We start from the raw sequence: 19,102 nt of genomic DNA, 5'->3' as shown, positions 1-19,102 counted from the left end.
CTGTGTAGCGATCGGAAATTCTGCTTGGGCATAATCAACAACCCTCGCTATATTAACAGTTATTTCAGTTATTGTATCCTTCCCGCTTACTAAGGCTGTTTCCAAGGTCCAAACAACAGTGGCAAATTCATTTTAGCATTTTTCCTCGTCATTCATTATTGTCATCCGGCAGTCGGGGTAGGGCCAAACAGCAAACAAAACAAAAGAGGAATATGACTTACCTCTTCGGGACGACGGTGGCTGGCAAGGTATCAGGATTGTCATCTGTAGGAGCATGACCCGCAACAAAATGTTTACTTCATATGAAGGTGAAAGGCTCACCTCGCTGGCGTTAAACTGGTCTTTTGGATGTCTGCACAAGTTGACACCTGTTCACATTTAAAAAAAAAAAAAAAAAAAAAAAACATCCTTCATATGTGAACGGTCGTGGTGTCTGGAGTCATTTCTGCAAGTTCCATAACAGCAGTGTTTAATCTGCATGTTTTGTTTTGTTTTCTGAGATAAACGAGAACAAAACCAAGCAGTACTAGCATGGGTCATCTGCGTGCGCGCTTCTATGTGCGCGCTTCTATGTTGACCCCTTTCCAGTTCAGACTGCAGAGGACACGCGGCCTTGCGGTTTAAAGATAGCACTCGCACGGCACCCTCTTAATTCTTCATTTCATCATCTGTATAAGTACTTTACCTCTTTTTTTCTCTCGTTTTTTTCCTCTTCCCCCCATAGCCTCCCCCACCACCACCCTCCACCCTGTGCTTCAGACAGTTGAGGCTTTTTCAACATATTTCAAAGGGTCACATCAGTACACTGACTCTAGCCAGTCTGGAGATTGAACTTGGGCTTGTTTGTCTTAAAGCCACTTGACCACTGAGTAGCTACAGTGCAATGTTACATTAACTGCCAAGCTACAGAAGCAGGCAAACTTTTATTTTGTATAGACCAGTATATACACCATTGTACTATTCGTCTATCATCTTGGTCGTAAAAAAGAAAGAAAGACATATACAGGTACTATTTATCTACTAACAGCATAATTTCCAGAAAAGCACCAGTATGATCCCGTGTTGTGTGCCCCTTAAAATTATCTCTCAGTCTCTCAGTCGGACTACAACTTGTTAGCATCAAAAAATGCACTTTTCATCATTTGCTCCCAAAAACATATAAATATATATATAGTAGTTCGATTTTAAATGTTTTAAGTGTTAAGACATATTTATACGTTTTTTTTTATGTTTTTATTTATTTATGCTAGAGCATACATACAGAGGGCATTGATGCAGCCTCTGAATTGCAGCGAACGGGTGAAGCAATGGTAGTAATTACAAAGAACGGCCAGCAGGTGGCAGCATTGTATAAGAGATCAACCAGGGCCATGTTGCAAACAGCTCATACACCCACAGTTCTAAACAGATTTGTAAATAATGATGAAACTTAGCTATATTCTAATGCTAATTCCTGCAAAACGGAAACGGATAGAAATATACTTTTGTTTCTGATGAAAAAGGAGACTCTAATCTTTCTTTCATAGCAATAGAACACTATATTCTGTGGGCCTTGCAACATCAGTCAAAATCCAGTAAAATTGGTGAGCAAAGGTGGTTGCTTCAGTGAAAATGGCTGTGAGTGAATGAGTTAAAAACATGAAACTGAAGGAGTTCTTTTAACTGTCAGTATGTTCTTTTATTTATGTTTATTTATATAATCTTTTTGTATTTTTCCCTATATTTAATATGAATTTGGATTTTGAAATGGATGGATGGGGATACAATAGAAATAAAGGGTTATATTTGCAACTGAGGTTTGACGTAACAAAGCACCACGGGTGTTCTGGAAAGTAATAACCTGAGTGTAAGAAAAGCAAACATGGATTTAATATTTGGTGTAAGGCAGCTTGATCATTACAATAATAATGTTTTGTGTATCATCTTGTTGACTGCACATTTTTCACACTAAAAGAAATAATGGAGTGGACCTGTGCAATCTCATTGCTCGGCACAAGTGTGGATATGGTCGTTTTAACGCTCACTGAGATACCTTTAAAAACCACTGAGGCGTTCCATGATGAAATAGCACACTGTTAAACTCTCAGTATGTCCGACAGGAAGTGGCCTGGTTGTGTTCAAGATGCAGAACATGACAAACCACCTGGCCTGGCTCCTTGCTTGGTGTCATACTCATTATGGGCCCCTCATCCACAATCTGGCGGCGCTCTTACTAATGTCTCATCATCATGGCGCTGCCAACATACAAAACAAACCATTATTTAATGACCCATGACATCACATCTGTGTGTGTGTGTGTCTGTCTGTGTGTGTGTACACGGGAGTTTGGCCGGCACAATTACCAAAGGCGGGCCTTGCTCTCACTTGACAAGGGCCATATTTATTTTTGTCTCACTCTGTGTTTCAAATTGACAAACTAACTTTAACATGCAGATGACATTGAGATATGTTCACCGTATTTCTGACCAAGAAATGTGAACATGGGATGCATGGCCCATTAAACATATATTAGAAATGTCACATTTGAATAGCTACTCGGTACAAGATTGATGCTTCTTAGACTGTACTGTGCATGACGCTCAGCTGCCGTACGGTTATGGCTGTCAAAGGGAGTGACTAATGTATTTCGGCGGAAAGTTTTGACGTATATGATCTGACATGCATTGCACGGATAATCCATCAGAGGGCAGTATCACCCAGCTGATGGCTTTTCCAGAAACCTTGCAAGATACCCCCAATTGAGAAAGGAGAGACACCTACACTTATTTATAGTGGGAAATGTTATTTCTGTTTTATTGAAATACTAATAGGTTAGATATGTCTGTTTAATATTATATTTTTGATAGTTATAAATGTACGAATTTAAAGCGGACCGGATGTATCAAATATGACACAAATCAAAAGTCATATGTGGAAGTTCATTTAAATTTTTTTTGTTTGTTTGTTCAAAAGGACCAATAAATACCCTATTTACAAAGAATCAGATTTTCTCTCATATATTTCATGGTTCAGTCCTTATAGGGTTAAGTAAACTAGCATTGAATAAACTTAAGGCTCATCACAGTATGCTCCATCACTACTTTAGAGGAGTAAAGCGTCTTCCACTTCTTAGTGGTGCCTGGGTAAACTTGTCCCCAGTACAAATGAAGCTTCTCCAGCTAATTTAGCATAGCTTAATCCAATGTGTCACTCATCAGAACATTGTTAAACAGTGACTGAGTGACAGTGTAAATAGATGTTATTCTCATGGGAAATGGAAAGAAAAATAGAGAGAAATATATACAGTGTGCCATGGAGCTCAGTCACCTTTTGTGGGTCTGCAAAAGGAGCACGGTTGATGTATTTTACACCTTGGCATTTGCGGACCGGAGGGCGCACTCGCCTGTGCAGGAGTGACCAAATTAGACGGTGGTCAGTCCAACATTTGGCACCTCTGAGGGCTTTGGTGGTAAGGACGTCCTGGTGATCCCATTGACGGGTGATAAGGTAGTCAATAAGATGCCAGTGCTTCGACCGTGGATGCATCCACGATGTTTTCAGTTTGTCGGGCAGCTGAAAGATGGTGTTAGGGATGGCAAGCTTGTGTTCCGCACAGGGGTTGAGGAGGCGTAGGCCATTCTCATTACTGTTCCCGACGCCATGATTCCTGATGATGCCGCCCCAAACGGTGTGGTTCTTGCCAACCCTTGCATTGAAGTCGCCGAGCAGGAGGATCTTGTCTGTGCGGGGGATAGTACTGATACATCGGGATAGTGCATCATAAAAGGCGTCCTTCACTTCGTCTGCTGATGGAAGCGTAGGGGCATAGGCACAGATGATGGTGGCATACCTGTTGGAGACCAACGGGATGCGCAACATTAAGCCTACACCATGTATTCTGTCGGAATCCTCTGGCAGGCCTCTCCAAAAGACCTGCGCCGACTTCTTGGAGCGAGTCTTCACCGGGAAGGCAAGTCTCGCTGAGCGCAGCGATGTCAATGTCATATCTGCCGAGCACATACGTGATAAGAGCTGCACGACGTCGTGGGCGATCGCAATTGGTGTTTACCTTGCGGTCCAGAAGAGTTCGGACGTTCCAGGTGGTGATCTTCAAAAATCGAGTTTTCGTTTTTTTTCTAGAATTCCTGTTATTTCAACTGCATGCTGGGATGCCTTAGCGGGTTCAGCTACCCACTCAGGACAAAATGAAGTGGCCAGTTTTTAGGCCACATTTTCTAGGCTCCTCCTCATATTCAGGTGGGCAGTGCAATCCATAAAAAGAGCTGCCCAGTCGTGCAAGTAGCTGCCTGTGGGAGTGCCGCTTCAGTTCACTTTTCGACCCACCGACATTAAAGGCTTTCCTGCACCGCCAGCGTGCTGGAGGCAGGCTAGGATCTACCAGCTTCATCCAAAACCTGCCCCCGTCACCGACTTGCCAGTCGCCGCTGGATTTTTTCCAGGACAGATGTCCCAAAGAAGATGAGAGCAAAAGAGGGATAGAGGGATCCTGCGCAAAGAAAGGATTAAGGTGGGGGAGGGGCTGCACAGTGCGCCAACACCACAATCTTGGTCCGAGATGACTGGTTGTAACGACGAGCTGCAACGCCATGCTAGAGCCCGGTCACTGGTTAGGAACTGCCTCAACGTGGTGAGCATGCCGCGTGGACAATTGGTGTCTTGGTGTCCCTGCCCGTAGACAAGTGCCAGCCAACGCTAACGAGCTCCATCTGCCTGGGTATGTGTATCAAGTAGGTGTGTGATGGTCCCCAGCAGGCTGAGGGCCCTTTTACGGCAAGGCCCACCCGCCGGACATGCCCGTCATAGGGCAACTGGAGGCTTTTATATGGAGGGACCACTTGCCAGGGAGACCCCCACCTCCGCCCTGGTAGGCATGTCAATTACCATTGAACACCATCGTGTATCCATTATTAGCAGCACTGAACACCTCCTAATGGTTGACATGAAATTCAATTTTTTATATGTTTGTGTATTTTGAAATATCCATGTAAATGACCGCATGGGTCAAATCAGTCATCTGTACCACCTGCTAGTGCTATTCCTCATCATCTTACAGTGGTATTTTTCTATGTATAAATGTAATCCAACACTAAAGTGGCCCTCCTACAATACAATATGCCCTTTGAATCGTTGACTTCCACTATTCATTATGACCAAATGAAACCCTGTCAGTAGAAGCTCAAATCAAATGTATGACATTGAAGGCCAGTGCCAAGTCTTGAGACATTCTCGATTTTGAACAGGAAAAAAAAAATCAAAGCTGTCTCTCTTCAACATGAAGGTTACAGTACTTTGGCTGAGCAGAAACGCTCCAGACAAAGAGCACAAGAGTTGGCATAAACAGAATGACAATTTCTCTATGCACCTTGAGAACCAATTAGACAGATAAAATGGCTTGTCAAGGAAAACACTTACCATATAACTCAATTTGAATATCCCTGAAATGCACTCTGCTTTCTTGTGTGCTCTAACGTAACATTAAAAATGTTCATGCAGGAACACAAAAGAGTTTAGATTAGAAGCTTCACAGAATAACAGAATTTTTTTTTTTATTATTGTTTTTGCCATTAACTGCTTTTCTTTATCAGCCTTGCTGTCCAAACTTTTTTCCATAAAGAGCATAAACAAAGAACGAAGAATGCAGAGGCCACATTAGTTTATTAAACATGTTAAAGCCAATCCACTGCTTCAAGAACTGTGAAGAAATTATGTAATTTAAAGGAAATATATTCTGCATTAAAAAAAGGTTCCCAAATGTCAATAAAGGGTGTGTGACTTTCTTTGATCAAAAAACTTCTACAGCCAAGGACTGAATACTAAGACCAGAGTGTGTCAATAGTACTAAGTAAAAAAAAAAAAAAAAAAACTAAAAACATCAACAACAACAACAAAAAGAACTCAAAGATTTGATGAGATTTTTCACTTGTGGAGGCAATACTTCATCACCAAACTGTGGAGTTCCACTTGTCAGTTACTGTAGTACTGAAATGTGAAAACGCTCTGCCAGTCCGTCTCCTATTGGATGGACCATCAAGTCACCGTGCTGCTGCTATCCAATAGCACATTTTTCTATGATGTGACAAGGAATTCCATCCTCGCACCCTTGTATAACATACAGTTATACAACTCTTTGACTGCCAACCGTTTTCAGAAAAGGGATGCTGTGGGTGCCAGCCGATGTAAGCATTTTGACTGATCTTTCAAGGTTCACAGAAAATTTTGTGCTTGGACTATGGAAACACACATACTACCAAAGATTGAACTCTCATCTTTCATCAGAAGAAAGAAGTTTGTTTCTACCTTATTCTGTTTTTCAGTAATCAACAATAGAAAATGGTTAGTTTCAACCAAATGCTCTGTTTTGGACCAAAATACGGAGAAATCAAGCTTTTTGTGAAACGATATTATTTCATGCATGAATTTGACACCTCTTTTTTTTCCATGATTGATGCCAACAACACCTAAACAGTGCTTTACTTCTGTAGAATACTACCACCAACAGTGAAAAAGTGTTTTTTGATAGCAAAATACGTTTATTTACATTCAACAGTGTAACAATTTGACAAAACAATTTGGCAAACTATTTACAAATGTGTGCAACTATGGTACTATTGACAATTGTGTGGATGTTTCAACTACAGTTTTTATTTTTGTGTAACACTCCCCTGCGTGCAGGGGGACGCATTAGGATTTGCACAACAGATTAGTTTCACTGCGATTGCCCCTTCGCGTGCAGAACCTACACTTTCTTGCCGGCCTTTTTTTCCGGGGGGTAGCAGGTATATACTGCAGTGTGTGTTTGGCCATGTTGCCATCAAGTCTACTCTCAGGATCATGATACGGTGACGTTACGGTGGTGTTACGTCTGGCTTCCTCAATTCCTTCAGTTCCTATACCGGGTGGTACGAGATGTTCTGATCCATCTTATCCACTTAATTCGTGGTGGCATCGTAGTCCAGAACCAGTGTCTTCTCCGTGATCAGACTGTACCCACTTCTCCGATGAATATGCATTGGACTCGGGGTACTCTTCATCGTCCGATTGAACGTCCGCCTGTGCAGAAGTTCTCGGTTGTGCACCGCGTTTTCCGGCGTTAGCATCACTAGCCGGTGAGGCTTTACGACGTGATCATAGCTTCCAACTTCGGCGTCAACCTCGGAGTCACCATCATCATCATCGTCGTCATCAATGTGCTCTTTTGCATTGGTCAATGCCTTTCGTCTTTGAAAAAAATGCTCAAGCGTGAGCTGCTTGCAACCGGTCGCCATTTTCGCTTCCTCAGCCATTCTCCCCTCAACACTCTAGCTCCGCCTCACGTCTTCTACTACTGACGCCTACCCGATCTTGTCCAAAGAGAGTCATCGCTGCCATCTAGTGCCCAAAAATAGTCATTATACTAACTAGATCTGCTTGATACTTTCAGCACAGCTGGCCAAGGCTTTCCTCCACCCGTTTCCCAAAAAAAACATAGTGAACGTCTTTTAACGTTTTTGGCAGTCCTCATTTGGATTTTATTAAATGTTATTAAACGTTTTTGGCAGTCAAAGAGTTAAGAATGACTTACAGTCACATTTTTGAAAATAGGCAGATCACAATAGATTTGCTTGGTTCTGAATTTTCTGAATTTTGGTTCTCAAACTTTTTACATGTATGCCTTTGAGTATCACACATTCTAAAAATACATTCATGTGAATGAAAGTTTTATCGCCAGCCATATGTAGGTGGAAGTATAAATGTACCACACAGTGCAGCCTACTGGCTGTGCAACTCTCCAACATTCACTTTCTGTCTCACTCAAATTTCCTGCAGCTCATACCTGAGATCCTTTGAGCTCTTTCTCCATGACCTCCCACTATTTTTTTTTCCTTTTTCTTGTTGTCTCTCTCCCTCATCCTGAAGCGTGACTCAGCCTCGGGCTGTACTTCTTTATCCTTGTGTCCTTCCTGCTTCTATATGTCGCTGTCAGCCTTTTCGCCCCCTTTCTTGCTGGCGACTTTTGACGTTTCAGGCAGTGCATACAAATCAATATCACACCATCGTTGACTTTTTCGTTTGTGTGTGTGTGTGGTCTGATATTGTCAATACAGAGTACAACACAGAAGCATCCAATAGTCGTAGACTTTGGTCCAATAAGAAAGTGTGTGTGCTAGGTTTTTCAACTTGGCTCCATGTTTTATTTTATTTATTTATTTATTTTTATCATAGCTGAGATTCAAATGTAAACTGTAGTCATTATCTCAGCTCTGAGTTTTTCAATCACTCCGAAAACTTGAACACTGATTTTTCTATCGTGCTTCATAGTTAACATCACACATTTGTTTGTTTCTGTGGTGTGAATTAACCCAATCCAGCAAAGTTTTCCAGTATTCTGATTTGAAACATACAACTCTTGAAAACCGCATCAATAGGTGGCCATGCATGTTAACACTGTCCACGTGTGTATACATGGCCGCTATCTGTCCTTGCCCCTGGTGACAGGATGTAAGGCAATCATGATAACAGGGGTCTAAGCTATGCCATGCGGGAACAGCAACATTTATCGCAAAGATTCAGGAGACACAAGCACACACACACACATACTGTATCTACTTATACAGATGGACAGAACTGACGTCTGTGAATAGATTGACACACACAGACAAAAGATCTGCTGGTTGTGCTTTTTGTCAAACTGTTTCATGCTTAAATAAACATACTTGAACTTCAAAGTCAATTTTTGAAGAAATCACACATGCCCTAGGACAACAGAAGTATGCAGTTGGTATATATGTTGATTTTAAAAAAGTGTTTGACGTTAGATCATTCATCGTTATTAATAAATGGAACGATATAATATTTGTGGCGTAGCTGGGGACTGGTTAAAAAGTTATTTTACAAGAAGGGTACAATATGAAAAAAAAAGGGAAAATATACATCAGAAAATCTTGATATTTTTTGTGGTTGTACACCAGGGCTCCATGCTGGGTCCAAATGTGTTCAATGTAGATACAAATGACTTTTTTAATGTATCCCAATCACTAAAACATATACTATTTGCAGATGATTTAAACATATTTTACAGTAGCAATAATTATAACAAGCTTGTAACTACAGTAAACAAGGAGCTAAAATCTATCAAAAAGTGGATGGACATGAAGTTTTCTTCCTCCCACTCCTTTTCAGGCCAGGTTTTAATAAAGTATTGATTGGAGAATTATGATTTGGTTGTGTTTGTTTCTGTTGACCGCTGCCTGAAATAAATTAAATTTACAATTAGAATAATGCAAAGTGGTACTAGAGCCACAATGGGGGAAAAAAACAATGAGAATAAATTCATTTACACATTTTGTCTGCCTTAAGATGAGTACTGTTAAGGATCCTGTCAAGTTTTACTTTAGTAAATAAACTAGAAGCATTATTATTTGTATGAACAGTTTGATTTGAAGTTCAATCAATTCAGTTCTTCATAACTGAGTTGTACATAAATTAAACGATGGACACTGTCCAACACTTGATCAGTTGACACATTTGTCGCCAGCCTTTCAACAGACTTCATTCCTTTTATCTTTCTTTCACATCACTTCTTAATTTTTTTACTTTTAAACTCCTCTTCCCCGCTTATGAACCACCCCAACATCCCCAGAGCAATCATAGCCGCGCAAAGCCATGACAAGGCGAAGGGAGGCAGCGATGGTGGCGTCACTTCATCAACCACAGTCTGATAATTCATCAGCAGCTGTTTAGCATGAAGCTACTTTGTCTTCATTAGCAGCGGCTTCTTCGGCTTCAATCATAAGTCATTTGAAAAGTTGTTATCAGAAGTTGAGCCAGACTTTAACTCCTCTCACCTCCTCTTCGCCCCATTCAGAATGAAAAGACATTATCTGATTGTGCTGCTGTTTTTAAATTATAATCAATTGTTCATTAAATTTTCCTGAACCTGCAGAAAACGACAAGCTACAGTACATTAAAACGTCTCCATAGAATGTGTGAGTTATTAATGATGAAATGTGGCACATAAAGAAAAAGGGGTGAGATAATTGTGTTTTAATATAATGAGCCAGATAGCACTTATGGATTAAGTAAAAATGTATATGTAGATATTTAAAATTAAATCTTTACTACTTTATTAAAGGCATTCATCATTAAATAGAAATCTTTTTTTTGTGTGTGTTTTTACAGATAACTACTGGAATGCTGCTTCGTTTACCACCCCATCATCCTACCTTCATTTTGCCACCTTCCAGGGGGAGACCAGTGCTGACATCTCGTTCTATTTCAAGACCAGTGCACCTTATGGGGTCTTTCTGGAAAACCTTGGCAACACAGACTTCATACGTTTAGAACTGAAATGTAAGTTTACAATCTTTCACTCACACCAACCATTTTCCCCCTTTGGTGTACAGCAGAAAATATAAACGCATCAACTTTCTATATTTTGGAATTATGTTCCGTGCAATAATTTCCCCACAGAAACTCTTGCTTTCCTTCCTTTAATTTCCATACAAAAGAAAAAAGAAATTGTCATGTGATGACACACGAGGACTTACCCACACAGTCCTGTCACTGTAATTGTGTGTATTTTCACACACGGGGACCTTCACAATCTAATGAGATCCACTTCAAACTTCTTGCCTTTGCAGGTTCTGTGTCAGTTTATCACCACATCTGTTGTTCAAGTTCTAGTTTTTATTAGTGTAAATCTAGCATATCGGCACTCAATGAAGATATACCTAATGTTTTGGTTACCTTATTATTTAATCACATGACAACAACAAAATTACATGGACCCTCCCAAAGTCAATCTTTTGCATGATGCCGGTTGAATTTTATTAATTATCGTTTTAATTATTTCCATAACATCTTTACTAACCATGCAGGCATTGTATTTATTTTTTATTTGTTTTTTTTTTGTTGTTTTTTTCTTGAGAGCTCAGTATGGTTCATTCTGTAATTTTACTGATTTGATATGTCATCATCATTGCTCAGTTTTTTTTATTTATTATTATTTATTTATTTATTTTATTTTGTATGTGCGTGAGAATGTGTGTGTGCATGTGTGCGTGCGTGAGTGTGTACTCATTAGTTCACCTAAAACCTATTAAAAATCTCATACCGTTCACCTAAACCGAATACTTCAGAATCCAGCTAGAGTTGTGAGGTTGTCAGGAGACCTGAGGAAGGATCAAAGAAAAGAAAGGAAAGTGAAATCCAGCACCAACCAGACATTACCTACTACCCACCGGGTTACCAACCAGAGTTAGAAACATCTAAATTCCAACAAATTAGGTAGACCTCAAGAGACCAAAGGAGAGACTGAGGAAAGGAAGGAAGGATAGATGAAGCAGAGTGAGATCCACAGACATCAGCCTCCACCGATTCAACGACCAGAGTAAGAAGCAGATCGTGTTTGTGTGAGATGGAGCAGAGGGAAATTATATCTCCCCCCCCCCCCCGCTCCGATCCACCTGCCTCCCAGATATGTCAGAGAGTGTATGTGGTGCATTTAAAAAAATAGAGGGGGGCACGGTGGCGCGGCGGCGACATGGATGGGGGACCACAGCATATGTGTCTATAAACAATTATTGTGCAAAGTTAGTGCAGTGAGTTAAGAGGAGCGACCGGCGGGGCACGTCCCAACCGGGCGGGGGCAGGCGGCGCACCCGGCCACCAAACCCCCACCCACCCCACCAGGACCCCGGCGGGCATATTGGACCAGCCTGGCGGGGCGATAGGGCTCTCCCCCCGGATACTGGGGCCCGCCCGAAGTGCCAGGAGGCCCACCGGAGTGGGGCAGGCACAACACCGCATCCCACCCGCCCGGCCCCAGAGCCCCGAAACTCGGGCCATGGATGGAGCCCCCGGCCCAGGGGAGGGGAAGGAAGGCGGACAGGGGTAGGGGAAGGAGACAACAAGAAGGGCAAGGGGCACCGGCAGGGCCGCAGAGAGAGGGGGAGAGGAGGAGGAAGGGTGACGAAGGAGAATGGACAGTGAGGCGGAGGACGGGCGGGGAGAGGCGAGGAGGACGAGGCAGCAAGGGGGAGGAAGGGTGAGGTGAGAGGGAGCCACGGGGTACCCCGGAGGCCCACAGGCCCCAAACCGCGTCGCCGGGCCCGGAGCGACGGACCGCGCCAGGGCGGCGCCGCCCGGGACACCTGGGAGAGCTCCGCAACGCAGCAATCCCCAAGAGACGCAGCCGCCACCCAGCAGCCAACAGAGGGGCAGAGCCGCCCACGCTCAGCCAGGGGGGACAGCACCTATAGAGTTAACCCACTGGCATGCAGTGATTCCGAATATAATATATAACCCTTATTGCCCATTGGAAGTGAATCTTGAGGAGTTGGTGACTGTAAGGTGTCGTTTGATGTAGTCTGCTCGATCCTGCTGGCATCAACTGGGTTCCTGACAATAAAGACACAACCATTAGTTACAAATTGCCAAATACAGAAATAGTAATGTAAGTTATCGCGATGTGGTGGCTATCGCTAACAGGTAGAATTAAGTAACCAGATTTAGGTTAAAAGATTCTATATACGTAGACCATGTTTCTATAAATTTTGATATTTGTTTTTTATTTAAGGCAGATATTTTTTCTATTAAAATGTGATTTATGAGGAGGTTAGACCATTGGTCGATATTCAGAGTTTATTTTTCCAGTTAACAATAATTGTTTTTTTTGCGATAGTAAGGGCTACAAGTGTAGATTAGAATTGTTTACGTGGTAAGTCAGTTGTTGTTAGGTCACCTAGCAAACACAAGTTTGGAGATAAAGGTATCCTACAGTCCAAGATAGCGGAAAGTTTTGCTAAGACTTTAGTCCATAACCATAAAGCATGAAAATAAGTGTCTGTAGTGTTTTGTAAACACTCAAGACAAATGTCGGAGTCTGAGAGTCCCATTTCTTCATCATATATTGAGTAATGTATGTTCTATGAATAATTTTATATTGGATAAGTTGTAAATTTGTGTGTTTTGTCATTTTAAATACGTTTTCACAAACTTGAATCCAAAAGCCAGATTCCGGAGCTTTAGACAAGTCTGTCTCCCATTTCGAGATGGGTAAAGACATTTTATCAGTATAAGAAAGTAACATATATTTTTGAAAGTTTTTTGTTGTTGTCGGAGAAAGCTTGGTAATATCTTTAGCTAAAACAGGCGGTTGGAGCGTACCCCAAAGTGTTGGAATTTGTTTCTTTATCATACTTTTAACTTTAACTAAAAAAAATTCAGTTTTTTATTTTATATTTTTGGAGCAAGGATGTATATGATATAAACATATTATCTGAGAAAAGATGGTGGGGATGTGTAATTCCTTTCTGCTCCCACACACCTAAATAAAACGATTGGTTGTTAAGTTGAAAGTCATACATGCCATAGGGGAGAAAGCCCGCAGGGATCCACTTGGGCTTTCGTAATTTCTAGTGCCTTCCACCAGGCAGTCAGGGTGGCGGAAATCATTGGGTTTTTAAAACAATTGTGTCGATTAATCGATGTTGTAATAAAGAGTAAATCTAGAAGTCTGAGGTTATTACAATCCTTCTGTTCTAGTTCCAGCCAACAGTTAGTATATCTGTTGGGTTGTGCCCATAGAATGATATATTGTAGCTGGTTAGCTATATAGTAGTGCATAAAATTTGGTGCCTCTAGACCTCTAGATTTACTTTTCTGAAGACATTGTATTAAGTAAATTAAATTGAACAGTTTACCATTATTCACTTTCATGTACAAACTCAATTCCAAAAAAGTTGGGACACTATACAAATTGTGAATAAAAACTGAATGCAATTATGTGGAAGTGCCAAATTTAATATTTTATTCAGAATACAACATAGAGAGCAGGTCAAAAGTATAAACTGAGAAAATGTATCATTTTAAGGAAAAACGGTGTCAACAAACCTCAAAAAAGTTGGGACAAGGCCATTTTCACCACTGTGAGGCATCCCCTCTTCTTCTTACAACAGTTTGCAAACGTCTGGAGATCGAGGAGACAAGTTTCTCAAGTTTAGAAATAGGAATGCTGTCCCATTCTTGTCTAACACGCATCTCTCTAACTGTTCAAGTGTCTTGGGCTTTCTTTGTTGCACCTTCCCTTTTATGATGCGCCAAATGTGCTCTTTAAGTGAAAGAAGTGGCCTGCAGGCTGGCCATTTCAATACCCGGATCCTTGTCCTACGCAGCCATGATGTTGTAATTCGTGCTGCATGTGGTCTGGCATTATTGTGTTGAGAAATGCAAGATCTTCTGTGAAAGTGATGATGCCTGGATGGGAGCATATGTTGTTCTCAAATCTGAACATACCTTTCTGCATTGACGATGCCTTTCCAGATATGGAAGCTGCCCATGCCACATGCACTCATACAACCCTATACGATCACAGATGCAGGCTTATAAACTGAGTAATGATAACAATTTGGGTTGTTCTTGTCCTCTTTAGTCAATATGATATAGGGCCCCAGTTTTCCACAAAGAACTTTGAATCGTGATTTGTCTGACCACAAAACAGCTTTCCACTTTGCCACACTCCATTTTAAATGACAACTGGCCCAGAGAAACGCCTGCGCTTCTTGGTCTGCTTTAGAAATGGCTTCTTCTTTGTACTGTCGAGTTTCATCCGGCAACGGCGGCTGGCACGGTGGATTGTGTTCACCCACAATGTTTTCTGGAAGTATTGCTGAGCCCTTTATGTGATTTCCCTTACAGTGAGCATTCCTGTTTGCGGTGCAGTGCCGTTTAAGGGCCCGAAGATCATGGGCATCCAGTATGATTTTTCGGCCTTGACCCTTACACACAGAGGTTGTTACAGATTCTCTGAATCTTTGGATGATGTTATGCACTGCAGATGGTGATTGCTTCAACCTTTTTGCAATTTTTCACTGGTAAATACCATTCTGATATTTCTCCACTATCTTTCTGCGCAACATTGGAGGAATTGATGAGTTTGTACCCATATTCGCTTCTGAGAGACACTGCCACTCCGAGAAGCTCTTTTGATACTCCAATCAAGTTGCCAATGGACCTCATTTGTGGTAACTGGTCTTCCAGCAGTTTTTTTTTATACGTGCAACTGACAGCCTCTTATTGCTAATTGTCCCAACTTTTTTGAGATTTATTGGCACTATGAAATTTACAATCAACATATTTTTCCCTTAAAATGATACATTTTCTCAGTTTAAACTTTTGACCTGTCATCTATGTTTTATTCAGAACAAAATATTGAAATTTGGCACTTCCACATAATTGCATTCAGTTTTTATTCACAATTTGTACAGTGTCCCAACTATTTTGGAATCAGGTTTGTAGTAAGTGTAAAGCGAAGTTTGGGAGACACTGTAGGTGGAAAATGTTTGGTCTCATTTTTTAATATATGGTATCACAAAGACCTGGCTTTTAAGCAGGGGTGTGTAGACCTTTTAAAGGCACTGTAAGTGCTGAGAGGATGAGAAAATAAATCTTAACTTCTTGGGATGGACATTTCATAGCCTTTGTCTTTGAAGTTCGCCTTCAATTTGGAGATGATACTCATTTTCAAATGATCACTTCTGCAACATTCCTAGGAAATGGCAATGTCCCATATCTCATGAGCTATTTTTTTTAACATACCAGCAGACTATTGAGTGATCTGGTGGCTGCTGGTACCATTTTGGTGACGCCGGCCTGGTGCAAATGTAAAAGCCGCTTTTATAAAGCTTCCCAAAATCCCATGTCCTTAAATATTTTAGCGACAACAGTGGCAGATGTTTGAAGGAAATGGAAGCATTATTGATGGCTACTAAATGATGAGACATCTGTGCATTGTCCCCGTTCTGAGTCTAACATGTCATGCTGCAGGTTGCCGTGATCCTTTTCCCGCAGCCCAAATTACTATTGTGGATTTCATTCTGATTAAGAGTGTTAAAATTGCAATTAAAATGGCAATCTTCAGTTTAATCATGGTGTGTGTCCTGGCACAAATGTGCATACAGATAGATGACCATTTGCCTCTCATTGGGATTCAAAGTGGATTTGAACATTTGGTGTCAAATGGAGCTTGCTAACCGTGCCCCGGTGCTGCGCCAAGTCTGCCTTGTTTTTTAGTCGGATGCCAAACGGACAAATCATTTTAGGGCAAAAAAGTGTTCTTCAAAGACTATTTATTTTTAAAGATAGACAAAAATGCCAACATATCATTAACCTAGGGGTGTCAAAAATTAATGCGTTACTAGTGAATTAACTTTAAAGATCCTTTAAAGGAACTTTTTTTTTTAAACGATTAACGCCCTTATTTGGAAAGCCCTGTATGAGGGGAATTCCGGTTGCGGCGCAGCAGACACGTCCACGTATGAATTAGCCTCTAGAAATACACTGAACTGCAGTGCAGCTAATATACACAATGTTTAAAGAGCAAAAAGCCAGAGTAGAAGGGCCATATGGATTATGACTCACCACCATCGCTTCCCTTCTTCGAGAGGACAACAGTAGCACCAGTTAGCAGTTAGTGCCAAGCTAGGTTGCTACAGCTCTTAAAAAGGTCTGCATGGGTACTTTCAGACCGCTTTGAGAGCCAAGAAACAAGTATACTGTATACCCGTCTTGTCAATTGGAGTGACTCCAAATAACTTGATCTTTAGATGTAAGGTGTATTTTATTCAGCAACTGTAGCAGATAACTACCATAACACACCAGTGGTATTTCTGGCTTGTTTGAAAAGCTGCTTCAATAATGTGCATCAGTATAAAACTTTACAAAATAAAAGCATACAATGTTGTGCAAATGAGTCACTATAACATAAATTTGTGGTAATAGATATAATGCATATATTTGTGGGGACTGAAGTCAAGTTGTAGTTTATAATATTAAAAATGCACAGAAGTTCAAACCTTGCATTAGGTTCAAATTAACTTGGGCTGTGTCTGAATGTACACCCTACTCCCTATATAGTGCTCTACTGAAGGGTCACGCCATTTTAGGGGTGTCCGAATGTCCAGGGAGCAAAAATGCCGGGCACTAAAATATTCCCACAATGCACTCTGAAAAGTAGTGAACATTGATGTTCACTCAACCGGGTTGTAATAGACCACAATGCATTGCGAGTATGAAAAAAAAAACATGACGCGAGCGACAGGGCAAATGCGGGAATTAAAGCGATGCATTAAATATATACTACCGAAATAATTTGTTTTAGTTGAAAACATGTACAACAAAGGAACTAAAATACAGTTTTAAAACATTTTCATTCACAATTAATAGTCGGAGATTTATGCGGCGGTGCATCATGATTGGTACGGTGGTCATGTTATATGCGACGAAAAGAAAGTAGTGTTCTGGCTGTCCGAATCGCCAAACAGAATGAGGGAACTATATATTAGGCCACTATATAGTGCATGAATGAGGGGTTAGGGTATAAAGGTGGACATTCGGACACAGCCTAGCTCTTAATATAAAATAAAATGCCCTGTTGCTGTCACCAATATCTAACATGAAACGCTAATGCCACCTAGTATCAGAAAAATGGCCTCAACACAAATGCCTCACACTCCTTTTTACGGTAAAGTAGGTTAACATATTTTTCCACTCTTATGTTAACAAGAGTATGAAAAATAGCAGGTGGGAATTGTATTGTACATTTAGAACAGATATAAAATGTGTAATTAATTTGTGATTAAGCACAAGCTACTAAAATAATTTGATTAATTACAATTAAAACTTTTAATCAACTGACAGGACTACTTTAAACCTTTCTGGATTTCAAAATGCTGCAAAATTTGCCAAGATGTTTGTCTTCCGAAGGAGTCTACAGCAAAATATCTCTCCTAGAAAACTGTATGTGTTGCCAGGGTGTCAAAAATCCCTCTGAGTCCCACTCAACATTGATTTCTTTTCTCCCCTGCTGTGCTATCATCTTGCATTTTTCCCCACACCGCACGCAGTTTGACACGCAATGACAAAAAGGACTTGTGTGCATGCATTCACACACTCACCCACTTACTCACGTATTAACACACTCAATCTCTGCCCTCTTGCATGGTGCAAAAACTGTATTTTCCACAATCTATTCTAGCCATGAAATGACTAGCATTAGACCCGAATAAAATGACTATGACAGTGCAGGAGCTCAAATTTCTCATGCCCAAACATAAACACACACACACACACACGCACACGACCTTGTGCAAAATGCACATTACTCTGACCTCGGTAGACACAAAGCTGTCAGGTGGATGCTATTTCTCTTTGAATCTCACTAAAAAGAAGAAGGTATGGGCATAATTGAGAGGCTGCACTGAAAACTAACTGAGGGGCTTGCCTCTAACAGGATTTCAGGCAGTATAGAAGGGTCTTAAGATGCAGGAATACTTTACCTCTGGGCGCCTCCATGTCTATGTACAGTGAGGAAAATAAGTATTTCACCCCCTGGTGATTTTGTGAGTTTGACCCTTTACAAAGAAAGGAACGGTCTATAATTTTCATGGTAGGTTCATCTTAACAGTGAGAGACAGAATATTAAAAAAAATCCCAGGAAATCACATTATATTAATTTTAAACATTTATTTGTCTTTTATTGAGGAAAATAAGTATTTCACCCCCTACCAACCAGCAAGAATTCTGGCTCCCACAGACCCAGGGACAAGATTATAGACCTGCACAAGGCTGGAATGGGCTACAAGACCATTAGCAAGCAGCTGGGTGAAAAGGAGTCAACTGTTGGTGCGATAGTTAGAAAATGGAAGACACACCAATTGACCATCAATCTCCCTCGGTCTGGTGCTCCACGCAAGATCTCACCTCGTGGAGTGAACCGGATCATGAGAAAGGTGAGGAAACAACCCAGAACTACACGGCAGGAGCTTGTTGATGATATCAAGGCAGCTGGGACCACAGTCACCAAGATGACCATTGGTAACACACTACGCCGTAATGGATTGAAATCCTGTAGTGCCCGCAAGGTCCCCCTGCTCAAGAAGGCACATGTACAGGCCCGTCTGAAGTTTGCCAATGAGCACCTGGATGATTCAGAGGAGGCTTGGGAGAAAGTGCTGTGGTCAGATGAGACTAAAATCGAGCTCTTTGGCATCAACTCGACTCGCCGTGTTTGGAGGGCGAAAAAAGCTGACTTTGACCCCAAGAACACCATCCCCACCGTCAAGCA

General features: G+C 41.2%; 1 protein-coding gene across 2 annotated transcripts in view; it reads left to right on the top strand.

The window, feature by feature from the left end:
* The window catches only part of cntnap2a (contactin associated protein 2a), a 340,351-nt gene that overhangs the window by 278,314 nt on the left and 42,935 nt on the right, over positions 1–19,102 (top strand). For both annotated transcript variants that reach the window (XM_077553952.1, XM_077553951.1), the window contains exon 18: positions 10,159–10,329. In XM_077553952.1, coding sequence (XP_077410078.1) covers positions 10,159–10,329 — 171 coding nt within the window. The remainder of the gene's footprint in view (positions 1–10,158; positions 10,330–19,102) is intronic.

The sequence above is a fragment of the Vanacampus margaritifer genome, chromosome 20 (genome assembly GCF_051991255.1).
Source record: "Vanacampus margaritifer isolate UIUO_Vmar chromosome 20, RoL_Vmar_1.0, whole genome shotgun sequence".
NCBI lineage: Eukaryota > Metazoa > Chordata > Actinopteri > Syngnathiformes > Syngnathidae > Vanacampus > Vanacampus margaritifer.
This window is presented reverse-complemented; position numbering and strand designations above follow the sequence as displayed.